Source organism: Pezoporus occidentalis, unplaced genomic scaffold (genome assembly GCF_034315485.1).
Source record: "Pezoporus occidentalis ecotype Australia unplaced genomic scaffold, CSIRO_AGI_Poc_V1 ctg14, whole genome shotgun sequence".
NCBI classification, from domain to species: Eukaryota; Metazoa; Chordata; class Aves; order Psittaciformes; family Psittacidae; genus Pezoporus; species Pezoporus occidentalis.
Genome location: NW_026913209.1, coordinates 6,367,331 through 6,386,282, shown reverse-complemented (window position 1 = coordinate 6,386,282; position 18,952 = coordinate 6,367,331). Strand labels below are relative to the sequence as shown.

Here is an 18,952-nt window from a genome sequence, read left to right as displayed (position 1 = left end):
AATCTGTCCTTTGGCAAAATACTGGCAGTCCATCAGTGTGCTATCCCCAGCCTGATGGTTGGACTATATGGGCCAGCCGCTTCCGCTGTTCTGCCACTTTCTCTCCACCTGTTACTTCATTGTCTGATATTTAAATGGTAAGGTTCTGGGGGCATAGATTGTCCCTTTGGCCTGTGCTTCTAAGCATGTAGCACTTCGGAGTCCTGGTCAATGATCAGGAGTCTAAATGTTCTAATGTAAGCTGTCACTATTCGTATGGAGTGGCACTTGAAGGAATGGAATGCATGTCTTGCCACTGTCTTTTGCAAAGGGCATGTGCACCTTTACCCAACCAGTTCCAGCCCCTTCTGTATCAGGAGTCATAGTTCTTACCCTATTAATTCTTGTCTTTAAATCTTTTTAATCCCTACAGTACTAGATTTCTAGTCTCTACCTACTCTTCTTTCCTACCTGCCTAGGTTAGTTTGAATTGCTTCCATGATGCTTAGGCTCCAGCAGGGATGTCACTGAGAGCCACAAAAGGGAGGAGGTCACCACTTTGTAAGGGTAGTTCCTGTAGTTCACTCTAGCATAGAATAAATGCTACAGAAAACATGCATTTGCTTCTAGGCTGGGACAGGGCAGAGATGATGCCTAGTTGATATGGTTATCATCAGGAACTGCATGAGCTTCTGCCATGAACATGGATCTCTCAGTAGCCTTAATTTACTCAACTCTACTGAGTCACTGAGCATTTGATGATGTTTATAGCCTTTCAGCTGGACTAAAATTTGAAGTTTCTTGCAAAGGAATATTCAGGATGCTATTCTGCCAAAATAAATAGATGCAAAAGGCATATTGAGGATGCTATTCTGCCAAAGTATCTTTGTCTCAAAGAACACCCAAACAAATTGCTAAAACTCCTGCAATACCTTTTGTAAGTTTTTACTATGGTTTTCAAATGAATATATGTGTCCTACATTGATTCAAAAATATAAAAGCTTTTGGCCAACAGTTCCCAAAAGATGAAATAAATCAAGTTTGAGTTAGAGGCAACTTGAAAACAAGAGAACAAATTCCATTAAGCGAAGAAAACTAGTTCTAAAAAAGCAGAAATATTACTGCTTCAGGGTTCTCCCCAAATATCTTCCCAATATTACCAAAGATTGAGAAACTGTAGAGAATAAAACGGAACTGTATTTATTCTTAACTCTCTATCACAATATATCACTCTTTATGTCTTTTGCATTTGCATGTAGTTTGAACAGGACATCTAAAATTCACTTATGTAGGAATTTGAAAAATACAATCACTAACAATTTTTAAAAGAGGTGTAAAATAATTTCTAAATCACAGTCATATAAAGTCTATGAATTCCTCTTAATCTTTGGTCAAGTTATTTAAAAAAAAGTCAATTTTGTTTCAAAAAGATTTACCAGTTAACTTACATGTATACTATAACATTAAAATAAATGCAACATATTACCCTAGATCTATTTTTCTATTATTTCCTGCTTGCCTACAGCTGGCACAGGTAAGTTTTTAATCGTTTTTCTGTTGCTAAAATATATTTGGTAACAGATCTTCTGTTACTATTTGACAATGTTATTTGTAGTGTTCGTTTCACTTAAAAAGATGGTCATCAGTCATGGATCTTTCTATAGAATTAAATCTAGCAACTATTTATGTTTTTAAATAAATATTTTGTGTATTTTGCCCAAATTATGTAATAGCAGATTCTGCTGAATTATATTCAGTAGGTCACCTTACACATTCTGATCATCTAGATGACATTATTAAAATGCTGAATCTGTTTCATTTGCATCCAGTCTCCTGATTTCAAAATACTTGTCAGTACTTACACAGATTTTTTTTTAAAAGGGGAATCTTTTATAGTTTTGTTGTTAACCAAAGAAAAAAATCAAGCCAGTTAATTTAACAAAGATTCAGCTGTGTATAATTTGTCCATGAGACCAATGACAGAAAGAAATATTAGTCCTTTTTCTTTTCTGAACCTTTCTGTTTGTAAATAATGGCTAGACAAATCAGATATTCGTATAAGAAGGAAAACTTACAAGAAATGTAGAACCCAGCCACACATTAACCATATGAGGTTTGGAAGACTTTTGTCTATGTGTGGATCATTTTGGAAACTATAGATAACTTCACATTGTAGTTCAGTACTTTCAGTAATGTGGTTGTGTTCATATCAGTTGTCGATCTTTGAATACGTGTGTTTAAATACATTTAAACTTCACTAATTAAGACAGCATTTCATATATGTCAAAAATATGAGCTGTCATTAATGATAGGCTAGTCTAATGCTTATGGAAATATTGTTCATCTGTGTAATCACATATGCTCCTGATCCTTAAACCATTAAAAATATATGCTGTTGTTTCTCTGAGATGATGGTCTCATACCTTACACCATCGATGGGTTGTCATACTGTTTATTTGCTACATCCACCTTGGTGAAATCTGTCACATGGATGTGACTCTTGCTTTGACAGTGCAAAGCCAAGTGATATGAATTAGTTTCTGCATCTTTCCAGGATGTGATGCTGCAGATCCTTCAGCTTGAATTAAATAATTCTCCCATCTACAAATACAGCTGAAAGTTGGACTTGACATGGATCAATATGATCTGGGGCTAAATTTCTAAATGTGACTGATTATGTTAGCATCATGCCCACAGATCAATATTGAGTTTTGTTATGATCCTGACTCTATAATTGGGTTTAATCAATAAACTTTTGTCTCCTTTTCTTTAGAAATTTTAGGTTTGTACTATGCAGGTTTTCAAAATTGCATTTAGGATACGCTTGGATCCATACTTTTCTGGTAATGAATGTAAAAAGACGTAGGTTTGAATTTAAAGGAACAAAGAGCTAAGACCCTATTGAAAGGGGAAGTCAATTTTTAAGTTGATAGGACTGTTCACCCCAGTACAGTCTATAGAATCCAAGACAGCTAATGTGCTAATACATAACTAGTCCTTTTGGGCACTGTAAGGCTTTTTCTGTCCATACTTGCTAGATAATTCACGTTGAGGACTTTGACAAAACATAGCATTAATGAAAGCAATCGCTAGAGATTCTCTTTTGATAAACCCGCGGGGTTTAAAGGCGTTGAAAGATGCAATCTGTGAAGAACAATAAATTTGGGCCTTTGATTGAAGTGCCATTTGGGATGGTATGTTTTCTCGATGTATTTACACAGAAATGCTGCTCCGTTGTTCACTACTCTTTGCTGGAAGGTTGAAGGAGCTTTTTGCCATTACTACATTAAGGTTCGTCTCATTAAAAGCTGAGTACAAAAAGAAGGCTGGAAATGACCTAGCTCAAGCCAGTGTGTTCATTTCTGCTCCAGTTTGCCATTTGAGAAGTAGGCTTCAAGCCATGATGAATATTTCTATGCATGGCACTTTGATCTGCAGTAAAGATGCTCTTTCTTATCTGAAGAAATGAATGCATAAACCTTTTCTGGTTTGGTTTGGTGTTTTGTTGGGGTTTTGGGTTGTTTTGTTTGTTTTTTTTTTGCAGTGGAGGGAGGAATATTTACTTATTTTTCTGAAATTAGAAAGCCATAAGGAAAACAGGAAATTATAGAACACTTTTTTTTTTTTTGTACTCATAACATTGTTTTGTAAATTATAACATTTGAAGGTCGTGGTTTAAGAATTATTTTAATGTACTATGCTGTATTTTTCAGTAATCTTTCTAAATATGGTTTAATCTGTCAGTGGGTAGCAATCGTTTTTTTCAGTGTTACACTCCATAGATCCGTATGATAGAAAAATAGCTCAGTAATATTATTTTCAGATTAAAAACTAAGATTCTTTAATAAGTCACCTGTGTCTACTTATGTGACTTACATTATTTGAGATACTTTCAAGCAAGTTTGTATATTGAGACATGCCATATGTGCTTGTGCTTGCAAATCTGCACACACACTCAAATGTATTGTTCTGCACGTTTTTCTTTTGTATGAACAGATGCAGACCGTGGCCAGAAACATGGCATGGATGAGTTTATTTCTGCTAATCCCTGCAAATTTGACCATGCTTCCCTCTTTAGACTGCTTCAGAGGCAGACCTTGGATCACAGATTGAACGACTCCTATTCTTGTTTGGTGAGTACTGTCTGGAAAATAGATATAAAGAAGTGAGAAATAGTTGTTACAAAGTAGTCCTTTCGTACTAGTTCACTTGATAGCTGCAGTTGTAGTTGGAATAAAGGGTCCAATCGATTGGTTTCAAATTTGAAAATTATACACTTGCAAGCTGCTGCTGTGACACTCAATAGAAAGCAAAGAGACCCAAACTGTCTGATTTTATCAGCTGAAATTTGTCATGTTCTATGTGGAGGTTTGAATAAAAACAGAAGGTTTTGACACTGGTAAGAGCTCCTGTGGTAGGATTTACTGACACCTATACAGACATTTTAAGGTACAAATGTAGTTGCCCCATGCCAGGTATTTTCACCTGTCTTGTCATTCTTCATTCCAGTGTGGTATGGAGAAGGAAAAGCACCAAAAGAAGTGAAGCAGAACCACAGGCAGTATAGCTATATGGACATACGTGTATTATCTGAATTGCAAGTAACAAATGGGAGCAAAATTATTAAAGAAAAAAAGAAAAAAGAAAAAAGTAAAATTATCTCTGGATCAAAATAACTGGTTTTCACATTCAAAGACAGCTATAAAAGCTAAGATACTGGCATAACATGCTTCTTTATTTGTAGCTGCAGTTCAGTTTTCCTTTTCTACGTAACATTTTGTAGTCTGTGCTTTGTGGTCTGGGAGTTGAGGGTGGGCTGCTTCGAGTTTTGTTTTCAGTAGGGAAAACCAGCAACAATCTTGCGGAACTGTGAGATTATACACAGTTGTTAATCAGGTTTGTGTGGGTCAGACCTCACTTCCTGGGGCTTTATTTTTCACCTGATATCGTGTCTGAAATAGTGATCTCTCACTAAGGACCTAAAATGCCTCATAGCACATAAATTTTTCCACTTTGCTATCCAACAGTAAAAAAAAAAAAAGGATAACTTTTTTTTACTAGTATTTTCCATTGATCTGACTAGTCATGTAATACAAAGATAATGATGGGAGGTTTAGGTTTGTTTGCAAGTATAAAAAAGGTGAAGAAAAATGACTATTTGATGACAGTTGCTTCCTTTTTAAAATACTACCAGATAAGTATGTATAGAAAAGTTAAAGGACTCATTTTCTGTCTCTGGCTTGCACACTGAATCAAAGAAGAGGCCCGAAGGTACATCTGTACAAAGTAATTGGCACTCAAAGAGAAAATGGTTAGCTTTCTAACAGTGCATTGGGGTCAAAATCTTTTTTATAATAATAATATAGTAAGACACTTAATATAACCTTGAAATCAGGAACTTTTGGAAGAGGTTAGGTGAAATACACAGTGCTATAGCAACCATAAAGCAGGCACATTTCTTATTGTTCTTTTTAAAATTCAGCTTTTAATAAGTAGAATGGGTGATCATTTTTTGTTAAATTGCATATTTAACTAGATTTTTTAAATTAAAAAATTGGAAATGTCAAGGTAGCAATAGAATACATGAACAAATAACTGTGATTTTTTTTTCCTAAACAGCTCATTTCCTATAATTTTTAGAAACAATTCATCCCTTTATTTGAATAAATATAGGGTAACCACACATAGAACTTATAAAAAGAAAAGTAGAAATGTCTAAGAATTAATACTAAACAAACACCGTTCTGTATTAAAATGCTATATGACCTAAATATCTTTAATGTTACATTCTTCTCAGTATTGTGGAGCTTCTTTTTTTTTGTTGGGTTGGTTTGGGGTTTTTTTGTTTGTTTTTTGCAAGTATGCAATAAAAAAATATGCAGTTATCTAATACTCTGTGACATATAATTATTATGTGTTTGTGAAACTTTTATGCATAGTATAGTGTTGAACAAGGCCAAGGAAGGCTCATATTTATATGAAAATAGCTACACTAAAATAGATCCCTAACAGTGTCTGAAGCTAAAGTAATGAGTTCTTTAAAAATTTGTATTCTTGTCACAATTTTCTTCTATGAGAATATACAGAAATTTTAGTAATTCTTTCCTTTTGTACTGCTAGACATTGACATGCAGCATTTTGTCATGTTCTCCATAAAAATGTAGACATAAGTGACGATGATTTATTAGAAGATTATTAGATTTATTTGTTATTTATTTATTTATTTATTTGATTGTTTATTTATTTATTAGATTAGATTATTATTAGATTTATTTATTATACATCAAAATAACCACTGTTTATTGTATCTAGGGCTAGGATACATGTTGTTGCAGGAATTCAGTTAAAATACCTCCTCTTTCTTCTTTCAATAGAACATTTTGTAGCAAACACTGTGTAAACTGCATGAGCCATTGCACCATGACCAGATATTAGTTTAAAACACTGAGGACTTTTCTGGTGCTGTAATACAGCCAAGTGTTCTCTAGAAACAGCTGAAGCTCTTTAAAGGCAGTAGAAACATTGACTTAACAGAAATTAATCAGGATTAAATAAAGTTTTGAAATAACTTTAGGGTGATTTTGTGTTGCAAATAAAAGTTAAGAGTTGGGGAAGAATGCAAAATTTAAATTCTCTTGCAAGTCTTTTAGAAAAGTTAAAACTGATGTGGATATTTTTTTAAGGATCGTTTAATAGTATTTTTTCTCATATTTTATATAAATGTTAAACATCTGAGCTTGCAGAAATATTCACAAGCAGTAGGGAAATATTGTCTTCAGCTGCTAAACTGATGTTATAAATTCATGACTTGCAAAATCATTTTGCTTATCCAAGTTGTTTGTATATTTGAGTTCAAGTGTTCCTCAATCTCTCTTTAGCATTTTGCAGGGACGGTGAGAGGGAAATCTCGCCACAATTTAAAAAAAAGCTTAGTTAGAACAGCGATGCAGTAGTTGTGGTTTCCCAAGGCTTATGTTTTTCTCCCTGCTGCTCTTTGGAAGCTCGCTGTGCTGGGTTTTTTGTCATACTGGGAGGAGAGGCAGTCAAGGCTCTTCTGGTTTACATTTCTACATCAAATATCAATTACTGGTTTTTTTGCACTATGGATTCACTCAAGAACTAGTTTTGTAGTGGAAAGGAGGATGTACTTTGTTCATGTCTGTGATGTTATGCCATTCTGGTCTCATCAGACTTTGCCCAAGCAAGCCCTCAGTATACCCCTGAATATATAATTATTATTCATGGTCAAATCATACTCATGTTACTCAGATGTTTTTTAGCAAACTGATTAGCTTTCTGTCTCTTTACTAGTAGCTCTTTAAAGTGTATGCATGTTACATAAGAAACAGGGTAAATGGTCAAATTGTGGTTCTCTCACATTAAATTGGGAAAACTGACCACCCAGGAACTGTGTTTTAATGTCCATGGTAATGTTCCTCAGCATTACCGAAATGTTATCTTCTAGCTTACAATTAATTGCTTAAAAAAATGAATTATTTTATAGCGTTAGTTTATTTTGTATCAGGTTTTGAATCTGTAGAAGACTTTGGATGTATTGGTGTGGTTTTATAAACTTGTTTTCCATAATAGTGGTAACTCAGCACTGCAAAGCTTCCTGACATTTATTCTTTTTAGCAAGAGGGCTATTATTAGATCTAGCTTCCAGTGCCATCAGTATTAGTCAGATATAAATCATTCTAGAATAAAAAGTTTATGTAATGCATATAAAAATATATGCTTCTGTTCTTTGCTTGATTTAAAAGCTGTAAGTGGGAAAATCTCAAAATGTTGAGGGGCTTTTTGCCTTTCTCTTTCAGGGTTGGTTTAGCCCAGGTCAAGTCTTCGTGTTAGATGAATACTGTGCTCGCTACGGAGTGAGAGGCTGTCACCGCCATCTTTGCTATCTCAGTGAATTGATTGAACATTCAGAAAATGGTTCTGTCATTGATCCAACCTTGCTCCACTACAGTTTTGCATTTTGTGCTTCTCATGTTCATGGTAACAGGTAATTTAATGGTATATTTTTAAATTCATAGCTTTAGGAGCAAGCGAAAGTATTTGTAGACTCTTGCATTCACCAGGTAGGGAAGTTGCACACAACAGAAATAAGTCCATGAAAGTTTCTTCAGGGGTATTGGAGGTTTTATAGAGATTACTATTAAAACATAAAGAAAAAAAATCTCCCTTCAGTTTGTACTGTCTTAATGCAGTGCATTTTCTTGGGCATTGTATTGACAGGCTGATTAAGGCTAAAGGATATCATCCTGTTAAAATTGCTCATCACCTTCTGATCAATGCCTAGCCCATCCCAAAACAAGTCCCCCAGGTTTACATACTGGGCATGACGTGCTGTGGTATGGAATACCCCTTTGGTTAGTTTAGCTCAGCTGCCTGACTGTGCTCCCTCCCTGCTTCTTGTTCCCCTCCTCACTGGCAGGACATAAGACTGAAAAGTCCTTGATCAGGATAAGCACTGCTCAGCAACAACTAAAATATTGGTACATTTTCAGTCAGGTCCTTACCCAGTTTGAACCTCTCTTATTTCAGTGTAGTTATATCTGTTGCCTCTTGTCATCCCCTCAGTAGCAGCTGGGGACTGTCATTCAGACTCCTAGACATCACCTATCCTCCAGGCTGAACAAGCCCAGCTCCCTCAGCCTCTTCTCAAACAAGTGCTCTGGCCTCTGACTGTCATGGTGGCCATTCACTGAACTTGCTTCAGTTTAGGGCAGGCAATCTATCAAATTAAGGACAGCATGCATTTATACCCTGCTGTACACACTTAACCTGTAGAAGAAGTATGTTTTAAAAAAATCAAAAATAACAGGAAAAAATGCGACAGATCTCCTCATCTCAAGTGATCCAATCCTGCTGCTAGAAGAAAATCTGCTCATAGTCCCAAAAAGTAATTACTGTGATGCTGTCAGTAAATCCCCAAAACTGAATCCTGGTAGGAATCAGGTTAGAGAGAGGTTTTCTTCCCAACATGTATGCCTAGGTTGCTTTGCAACCAGTCACAGAGGCAGTTTTAATTTCCTTAAGCCAGTCAAGAAGGGACAAACCTTAAAAGGGATATAGTTTCCTTCATAGGCTCTGACAAAGCCTCATCTATGAAAACCCCAGCTGAGTATTTGTGACCTGAGTGATTTGCGGGAGATTAACATTATGTAATTTGTCATAATAATATCCAAAATTAAAATGTTTTTGAATGTGCCTGAAATACTTTCAAGAATCTTAGCATTCATACTGGTAAGTTAGGAGATTTTCTGGCATTTACATGGTAACCTGTTCTCCATAAAAGCATGCTGCTTTTGTCAATTTCTGAAGAACCTGACACATTCATGTTTTCTATTGAGTCTAAGTCTTTGTTGTTTCTGGCCTTTTTATTACTGGCTTCAACTTAACAAGACAAATATACAGTGATAATTGCTCAAACTTATTTCAAGAATTCAAAAGAAAGGTAGATACATTTCTTTTTATTTCATAATTTAAGTGAAGGACAACAGTGCGTGCAGTGCATGAAAATATCTCAGGGAGCACATCATTTACACAGTCGTAAGCACTCTGTATTCTGTCTATTTCTTCTGTACAGATATTCTCTGAATAGCATTATGAGTGTTTTTGGAATAAAAGAAGTGTTGAACAGAGAGGGTCTGACTAGAGCTGATATATTGTAAAAAGGAAAAAAAAGGAAACATGAAGAAAAAAGAAAAGTAAGTCAAGGACAGAAGCAGACACACTCACTGAGGATGACAGACACACATACGCACATAATATATCCACTCATTCATCTGCTGCAGCACTAAGAAATAGTAAAGAGGAAAAAGGAATTTCACAGACAATGCATGACAGGCCAAAGTTCTAGGCTGATCCCTAGCATTATACATCTTAGTTTTATAAGTCATGCTGAGAGTTAGAAAGACCACAGAACAAAGAGCTTTGTACTCTGGGCATGAAGTATTTAATTTATATTTCACCTTTGCTTCACAGAGGGATCTTAGACCTTACACTAGCCTGAGAAAGATCATCAAAAATGATCTTGAAGTCAGGTGATGGAGAAACATGTGGAAATGCAGCTGTATCCATAGTTCAAATTTTCAGTTTCTTTTAGCATGAATTTTAGGGTAGCGGGCAATCTAGTGACACCCGTCAAATGATCAGATAAAGGTGTCACTCACCTTCATTTCTGAAAGTCTGGTGAGGAGAGACTCAGGCACAAATCAGAGCACATATAAAAAATATACCAGGGCCATACCAGCACATATGCTGAGCACACCAATGAGTACATCTGATTTGCTAAACAAAAGTGGTGAAGAAGCAGTCTCGTAAATGGACCCCAAATGTCCCTTAGTGATGAGCACTCTTTTAAGATACCAGGCATGGCTGTGGGACTGCGTGTACTGAATACTGCTCCCATTAAACATTACAAAAAAAGACTGAGTCAGTTTTGGCTCTTTCTACCCTTCTTATGTCTCCAGAACTCTTCCGTCAGATTTTTAACCTTCAGCTATCTCCTATGCTCTTTTGCTGCACCCTTGGATTACAGATAGGAACTCTGTTTCATGCTGCAGGCTGTAATGCTCTTGCAGGCTGTAACACAATAGCCATGGTTTTATTTCAAAACATCTGGAATAAACACATAGGAGTATAAATTGTTGTCCTAAAGCTTCAGGGATATTATGAGCACAGAGATAGACCTGAACTGAGCAGCAGACCTTGCTACCTGATCTCAGGACCAGAGAACATTTCCCTTTCCTGAGATGAAGGTACAGGTAACAAGTTCTGACAAAGTTATCAAGCATACTGGTACTTAGTGTATGTCTTGCACTAATGTTGTTGGTTTGGGCACAGTAATGTTTCTGCAGGAGTGAACACAATGTACTGAGTCCTAGAATTCAAGCTTCAATCATGTGTTTCCTTTCCTGCTAGGAAGAGCATTACAACTGGTCTAACTGCTTATGTTGAAAAGGTATTTCTGCTTTTGTGGATGACATTCTCAAGACATTCTCTTCCCAAATAGCTAAAAAAGCAAAATATTTTAATAAATGGTGACAGTAAATGGTAATAAATGCCTTGCTGTTTAAACAAAAACACATCCTTATTTTTGAATCAACTGATTACTTTTTCTCCAGTAAATAAAATCACCTTCCATTGGCTGTGCTTCTGGTGCTATGTAACTTTAAAATACCTTCTCTTTTGGTTCCTCTTCGCAATGTTTTTCTTCCAAAATGTTCCATAATATGATCCCCATCAAAGTCATTAGTTCATGAGTGAGCTTCCTGCACTGCAATTATGCCTACACTTGTATATCTCTGGTGAAAGTGAACTGGGCAGAACAAGGAACTGTAGGATATTCCTGAATGATGACATTTCAGTCTAAACAGTCCAGGTGGGAGCTATTGTTTTCTTCCCCATCACGTTCACTTTTATCTACTTTTCATGCTGTGACTTCTATTCAGTCCCTCTTGTCTGAAATGGATGCGGGTGGGTATCACATGAAGTGCAAAGTGACTTCTTTCCACCTGCTGAGTACAGCCTGAATTGAAAAAAATCAGAATTCAAGCATATTCCCTGGTTATACCATTTTCTATTCAGAAAGAATGCTGATTTATTGGAAGTTCATATATAGAATCACAGAATAGTTAGGGTTGGAAAGGACCTTAAGATCATCTAGTTCCAACCCCCTGCCATGGGCAGGGACACCTCACACTAAACCATGTCACCCAAGACTCTGTCCAACCTTGCCTTGAACACTGCCAGGGATGGAGCATTCACAACCTCCCTGGGCAACCCATTCCAGTGCCTCACCACCCTTACGGTAAAGAACTTCCTCCTTATATCCAACCTAAACTTCCCCTGTTTAAGTTTGAACCCATTACCCCCTGTCCTGTCACTATAGTCCCTAATGAAGAGTCCCTCCCCAGCATCCCTATAGGCCCTCTTCAGATACTGGAAGGCTGCTATGAGGTCTCCACGCAGCCTTCTTTTCTCCAGGCTGAACAGCTCCAACTTTCTCAACCTATCTTCATCCGGGAGGTGCTCCAGTGGGACAGTGTCAAGTGCTTTACACAAGTCCAGGTGGATGACATCAACTGCTCTACCCCTGTCCATCAGTTCTGTAGCCCCATCATAGAAGGCCACCAAATTGGTCAGGCAGGATTTCCCCTTAGTGAAGCCATGCTGGCTGTCACCAAGCACCTTGTTGTTTTTCATGTGCCTTAGCATGCCTTCCAGGAGAATCTGCTCCAGGATTTTGCCAGGCACAGAGGTGAGACTGCCTGGTCTGTAATTCCCCGGATCATCCATTTTCCCCTTCTTGAAAATGGGGGTTATATTTCCCTTTTTCCAGTCACTGGGAACTTCACCTGGCTGCCATGATTTTTCAAATATGATGTACAGTGGCTTAGCAACTTCATTCGCCAGCTCCTTCAGGACCCGCAGATGGATTTCATCAGGTCCCATGGACTTGTGCACATTCAGATTTTTAAGATGGTCTCAAACCAGATCCTCTCCTACAGTGGGCCTAGGGTCTTCATTCTCACAGTCCCTGCATCTGCCTTCCAAGACTTGGGTGGTTTGGTCAGAGCCTTTGCAGTGAAGACCGAGGCAAAGAAGTCATTCAGAACCTCAGCCTTCTCCAAATCCAGGGTAGCCAGTTCTCCTGAGAGCTTCCTGAGGGGGCCTGCATTGTCCCTACTGTGTCTTTTATTCACTACATACCTATAGAATCCCTTTCTGTTATCCTTAACATCTCTAGCCAAGTTTAATTCTAACTGAGCCTTAGCTTTCCTAAATTGGTCCCTACCTTCCTGGACAACATCCCTGTATTCTTCGCAGGCCACCTGTCCTTGCTTCCACATTTTATAAGCCTGTTTTTTCCTTCGAATTTTCCCCATGTTGTGGTTTAAGCCCAGCCACGCAGCTGCTCTCTCACTCCCTGCCTTCTTCCTCCTGCTCCTGGAGGGATGGGGAGGAGAATCGAAAGAATGTAATTCCCATGGGCTGAGATAAGAACAGTCCAGTAACTAAGGAAGAACACAAAACCACTGCTGCTACCACCAGTAATAATAATGATAAGGGAAATAACAAGGGAAGGGAATACAACCACACACCACCTGCCGAACAATACCCAGCCCGACCCAAGCAGTGATCTAACCCTTCCGGGTAAGTGCCCCCAGTTTACATACTGGGCATGACATGCTGTGGTATGGAATACCTCTTTGGCTAGTTTGGGTCAGGTGCCCTGTCTCTACTTCCTCCCGGCTTCCCCTCCTCCCTGGCAGAGCATGAGACTCAGAAAGTCCTTGGTCAGACTAAGCATTACTGAGCAACAGCTATAAACATCGGTGTTATCAGCGCTGTTCCCAGGCTGAAAGTCAAAACCACAGCACTGCACCAGCTACAAAGGAGAAAAATGACAGCTACTGCTGAACCCAGGACACCTCAGCATCTCCTTATCCATCCAAGGAGGTCTCCTGGCCCTCCTGCTGCACTTCCTTCTGGTTGGGATGCAACACTCCTGAGCTTGCAGCAGGTGATCCTTGAATATCAACCAAGAGTCTTGGGCCCCCCTGCCCTCTAGGGCTGTATCCCATGGAACCTTCTGAAGCAGGTTCCTGAATTGGCCAAATTCTACTCTCTTGAAGTCCAGGGCAGTGAGCTTGCTGCACGCTCTTCTCACTGTCCTGAGGATCTCAAATTCGATCATCTCATGATCGCTGCACCCAAGGCTGCCCTGGAGCATCACATTTCCAACCAGCCCTTCCCTGTTGGTGAGCACGAGGTCAAGCATGGCACCTCTCCTTGTCGGCTCATCTATTACTTGCAGAAGGAAGTTGTCTTCCACATAATCGAGGAACCTCCTGGATTGCTTGTACAGTCCCTTCAACAGATGTCAGGGTGGTTGAAGTCATCCATGAGAACAAGGGCCTGTGAGCGTGACGCTTTTCCTATCTGTCTATAGAATGCTTCATCCACAGAGTCGCCCTGATCAGGCAGTCTGTAACAGATGCCCACAGTAATGTCTCCCATCGCTGTTCTCCCTTTAACCCTGACCCACAAACTCTCTGTGGACTGCTCACCTGTCCCTAGACAGAGTTCTATACTCTCCATCTTATCCCTAACATAAAGGGCAACTCCCCCTCCCCGACTGCCAGGCCTGTCTTTTGTAAAGAGCCTGTAACCTTCCATTCCAACACTCCAGTCATAGGAGCCATCCCACCATGTTTCTGGGATGCCTATTATATCACACCCCCATAGGCATACACACATCTCTTAATTCCTCTTGTTTGTTCCCCATGCTACGGGTGTTTGTATAGAGGCATTTGAGCCGAGCTCCAAATGAAGAAATGAAAGTGCAAGTACAGTAACCAGTTTGTAGCCAAAGACAGTTTCTTTGTGTCTTCATTTTGAAATCTTAAGCGCATGTGTGTTTGCACAGAACAGTAGTCGTATTGAGTTAGGGTTCTTCTAAGCTAGTAAATCATCTGCCTCCAGCATTGACCTGCTTGGAGTGAGAGAAGGGCAAGCATATGCAATATTTCCTCTTAGTGGCCTTTCAGTCTCCAACTCTGCAGCTCAGAATGTGCCTGTTCGTTAACCGCAAGTGAGCGTCTGTTTCAGGTACTTATCCATTGCACCCCTGAACCTGTGTAAGCTGTTTGCACCCGCAACACCTTTGGCAGCAAGTTCTTGCTTGAAGAACTCTTGCTTTGAACTTGACTCCTGCCCATCTCATTTCATTCTCTGTTGCTATTGGGAGAGATGAAGGAGAGACAGAAAAAAAAAAAAAAAGATTAAAAAAATCCTTGTCTGTTGTTTCTTCACTGTTTAAGATTCCAGAAGTATGAGTGAACCATGTGTTGATTACACTGGGTGGATATTTTCTGCTAATTCCTTACCCTTTTCTGGTAATCCCTAATGTTAATTTGCTTCTTTGAATGCTACTAAACAGGGACATTTGCTTTGAATTATCCATTATAACACCATGATCTCTGTCCTGAATAGCAACTGATTTTTCCTTACCTTTGTTTAAATACCTTGATCCTTATTTTCTGTTTTGTTGCTGCTTGACTTCATAAGATCCTTCTATAATTCCACACTATGCCATATAGATAGCATTACATTTACTATCACCTCATTTCTTACCTGTTTGCTAGATCCTTTGCAAATAACACAGGTCTCAGCACAGATCCTTGCAGAAGTCTGCTGATAACCTCACTGCAGGTACTCACCATTTATTCCTACTTCTTCATTGTAATTGTGAGACTTTTAGTCAGTGGCTGCTTAATTGCCTTAAAAGCTTTTGGTTAGACATTCTGACAAAAGATTTCTGAAAATCTATATACATCATATCAGTGAGGTCATACTCATCCACCTGCTTTTGATCCTTTTAGAGAACTTCAGGATCAGAAGATAAGATTTCTATGCCATATAGTCTTATGCCTTACATATGTCATCACAAGAATATTTACGCAAGTTTCTTTAATTTTATCCATAAATATCATAGAATCATAGAATATCCTTATATTATAGTTCCTTCTAATTTTCTAGGATGTATGTAAAGCTTACTGGCCTGTACTTCCCCCTACCTCTCCTGCAGACCTTCTGGTTTTTAAATTGATCTCACTTTTTTCACCTCCCATTCCTCAAGAAGAAGGCAGTTGTTGGTGAGAGCAATCATGCAACCACAGGTAATTCAGTTCTGGCCCTGGCAACATACTGCTGTCCATTTATCTAATTTGTTCTTTAAGCTTTTTCTTAGTTGCTTTAATTTTAGACAGGTTCTGTGCTGAAAATAAGATGGTGGTTTTGTTTTTTTTTTTCCTGCGAACAAAGAAGGGTTCCAGCATTGAAGTCTTCTTAATTTCCTTCATAATAAACACCAGTGCTAAGAATTCATTTCACATCTCTGCAATAGCCTTGCCCTCTCTGAGAGCTCCTTTTAGATCTTTGCCATCATTTGGCACTGTAGACTCTCTGATAGGCTTCTTGCTTCTGTTATGCTTGGAAGAAATGCCTTAAAGTGGAGTAAATGAACACATAAGAGAAATGAAACTATGGAAACTTCAGAGTGTGCTGTACATTCAGATATTTCTTTTCATTTTTCAATGTTTTGTGATAAGAACCATTTATTGCAATTTTACACTTAGTGTCAAGTGATAAAAGAATCAGAAATCATCCCTTTCAAATCTGAGACAAGGAACTTTGTAGGAATAAGGAAAATAATATTACATTGCTCTGACTCTTCTAATAATCATTTGCGGGGCTTCTGAACAGATGTTTCCTTCTCGTCTGACTAAATCAGCTCTAGGATTAAAGTAAGATTGACTGTATCTTGCTGGCTTCTCCTTCATTTTATATCCTTCATAAACAGTATCTAATAAGATTTAATCTAAAATTCCAGCGCTCAAGTCAGTAATTTCACCATTTATCTTGCACATGGCCACCACCTGACATGAAAGGTTTTGTCCACTTTATCTCTTCCCAGAACTGTTATTTTTTTCATATGTATAATTTTGTATATAAAAATATTTGAATAGCATGTAGACTTCTTAGATAGCTTTCCCAAGAAACCATTGCTAGCAGGATTTCATGGAACCTTTCAGTTTTAAGCAGTTTAAAATGCTTCCTCTTTCTGCTGTGCTGCTTATTCAATCTCAACCCCCCATGTTCTGTTGTAATGATAGCAGGTGCAAGGTCTTCTTTCACTGTTTTCTATTAGCAATTGGGCTTTCTGCTTGAATCTTAAGTCTGTTCCAAGGCTGTCCAACAGCTGGAGGAAGGAGCCTGAGATCCCTTATAGTGTGGATCTTTAGGGAAGTGTGCTACATTAGAAGTTATTTTCCATCAGTCTACCAGCATCTTATATAAATTCTCTCTCATGTTTGATACAGCGTCTAGAGACTTAACAAGAGACTTTTGTAATTTGTCCCATTTTTCTATCAGTCCTCTGTAATGGGAACATTGAGAGTGGATTTCTCATAATTGAAAGCATGGTTTTATTCAGAAGCCATTTGTTACCAGTCACCATTTCCCCAGAACAATGGAATGAGAAAATACATCTTTTATGATTGATATGCTATGTGAGTTTGTGCTTCTAGATGAGAAGTGTTCTCTTAAAACTGGAAAAATTAGTTGAACCTTTTATATATTTATATCACTTTTCTTCAAGTGAATGTAATAATCCCCTTTTCTGAGGCTCGTTGGGCAATGCTGAGAATAGAACTTTTTCACTACATCTCTCATTTTTATATACTGCCCTGTGCCAAGCATCTTCTTGCATCATCCAGTTTATTTTTCATTTTTGGAAGCTGATCATATATTACTGTTGTGAATGGCCACAAGAAAGTTATCAGTAGAGTTTTTCTGAGTTCAAAGCTAGAAACAAAATTCTTCACCCTTTTGGAGGTACCAAGTGAAACCATGTTGACCTCATGTTTGGTTTAATGAATGATACTGTCCTATGTTGGAAAGTGCTAATAATTATTGTAATGTTATAATAAAGTGTGTCCTCCCTCCAATACTAGCAGAGGCACATTTCTCAACACATCAAAACAAATCTGCTTCTGAAAAGCCTCAGAGAAAATGTCAGTAGTAAATTAATCATAATTCACATATTATCAAGAAATATTAGGACAAAGTTCTGCATATTTAAGGTGATACTTGCCATCTTAGGCAATGAGGGAATAGCTAATGCTATTACATACTCTTACCTTCCCTAAATATTATACGTTGTTTTGTCATTAATTTCAACTGATTAATGCCTACAAATACTCTTATACTTTGTTTAAAATTATATTATATGCTTAGCTTTTCAGTAGAAAGACATTAATGAATCCTACCTAAAATATAACTGCATAAAAAAAATCATTAAAATTAACCTGATTTTTCATCTTAATCTGTTTCAGTGGCCTTCAGAATTGGTCTTTTTCATTCACTTGTGAAAAAGAGAGTATGACCTGTAAGCAGATGTAGGATCACCCTGAGAAATGTGTACAGCAGAAGGCTCTATTGTGCCTTTTTTTTTTTTTGTCAGAGTGTTTGAAGAATAGTTAATATAAACAACAAAATGCTCGGTGTTCAAGTGCCTGCTGGTTAAAGCTATGTTCAAATGCCATGTGACAATTTGCTCTCTTCATTTTCTGTTAATAAAAAGACGTCTGCTCTGCCTGCTTCTAAGCTGATAATGCAAATCATTGTTTTTCTTAGGTTTGTCTAAAATAAACCATGGACTCTGCAGAAGCCTTAATTAACACAATTGTGTTTTAAAGGAAAATTTGGATATTAAATTCCTTGGATATTAAAGTCCTATAGATAATAGAATCTTTACATGAAAATTCTAAATAATTTTCTCTAAGTTTACTAAGAAACAAGAAGTCAAACTTTTATCTTACTAATTTGAAAACTGTCACTATCCTTTCATTTACTGTGCATCCTGCTGAATTTAAAAACAAGTGCTCTTAGAAAGCACTGAAGTCTTCTAAAACAATTTGTTTCTAGGAGCCAAGATGACGTTTAAGTTTTGGTTTTGTTTTTCCTACACCCTTGAAATGTAGTTTATTATATAAATGTCTTGAAGTAAGAAAGACCTTAGCTGAAGTATTTTTCTTGAATTTTGTTTTTTCATCAGAATTTCTCATCTTTCTCTTGCAGATTCTTTTGGTCAGCCTTACTGTTCTCACCTATGTGTGTATGTGTGTACATGTTAAAACATCAATCTGTGCATTTCTGTCCTCATACCCTTCTTTTTTTTCCAAGAAAACCAAAGTGATGGTCTATGTTTTTGATGAGGAAAGCTCATTGAAAAGACCTCAAACATTTTTAAAATATGCAAATACACAAGAAGTACCAGTACCAACGATGTTGCAGAGCTAAAAACAGAAGTCAGTCACCTTCAGTCAGCATTTACAGGTCTGTCTCAACAAAGCAGTCTTCCTTAAAGTAACAGTTCACCCTCTGAGAGGCCACTAGG

General features: G+C 37.7%; 1 protein-coding gene across 15 annotated transcripts in view; it reads left to right on the top strand.

The window, feature by feature from the left end:
* Window positions 1-18,952, top strand: part of CADPS2 (calcium dependent secretion activator 2) — a 312,438-nt gene that overhangs the window by 199,007 nt on the left and 94,479 nt on the right. For all 15 annotated transcript variants that reach the window (XM_062609680.1, XM_062609685.1, XM_062609684.1 and 12 more), the window contains 2 exons: window positions 3,976-4,112; window positions 7,797-7,984. In XM_062609680.1, the coding sequence (XP_062465664.1) occupies window positions 3,976-4,112; window positions 7,797-7,984 (325 nt within the window). The remainder of the gene's footprint in view (window positions 1-3,975; window positions 4,113-7,796; window positions 7,985-18,952) is intronic.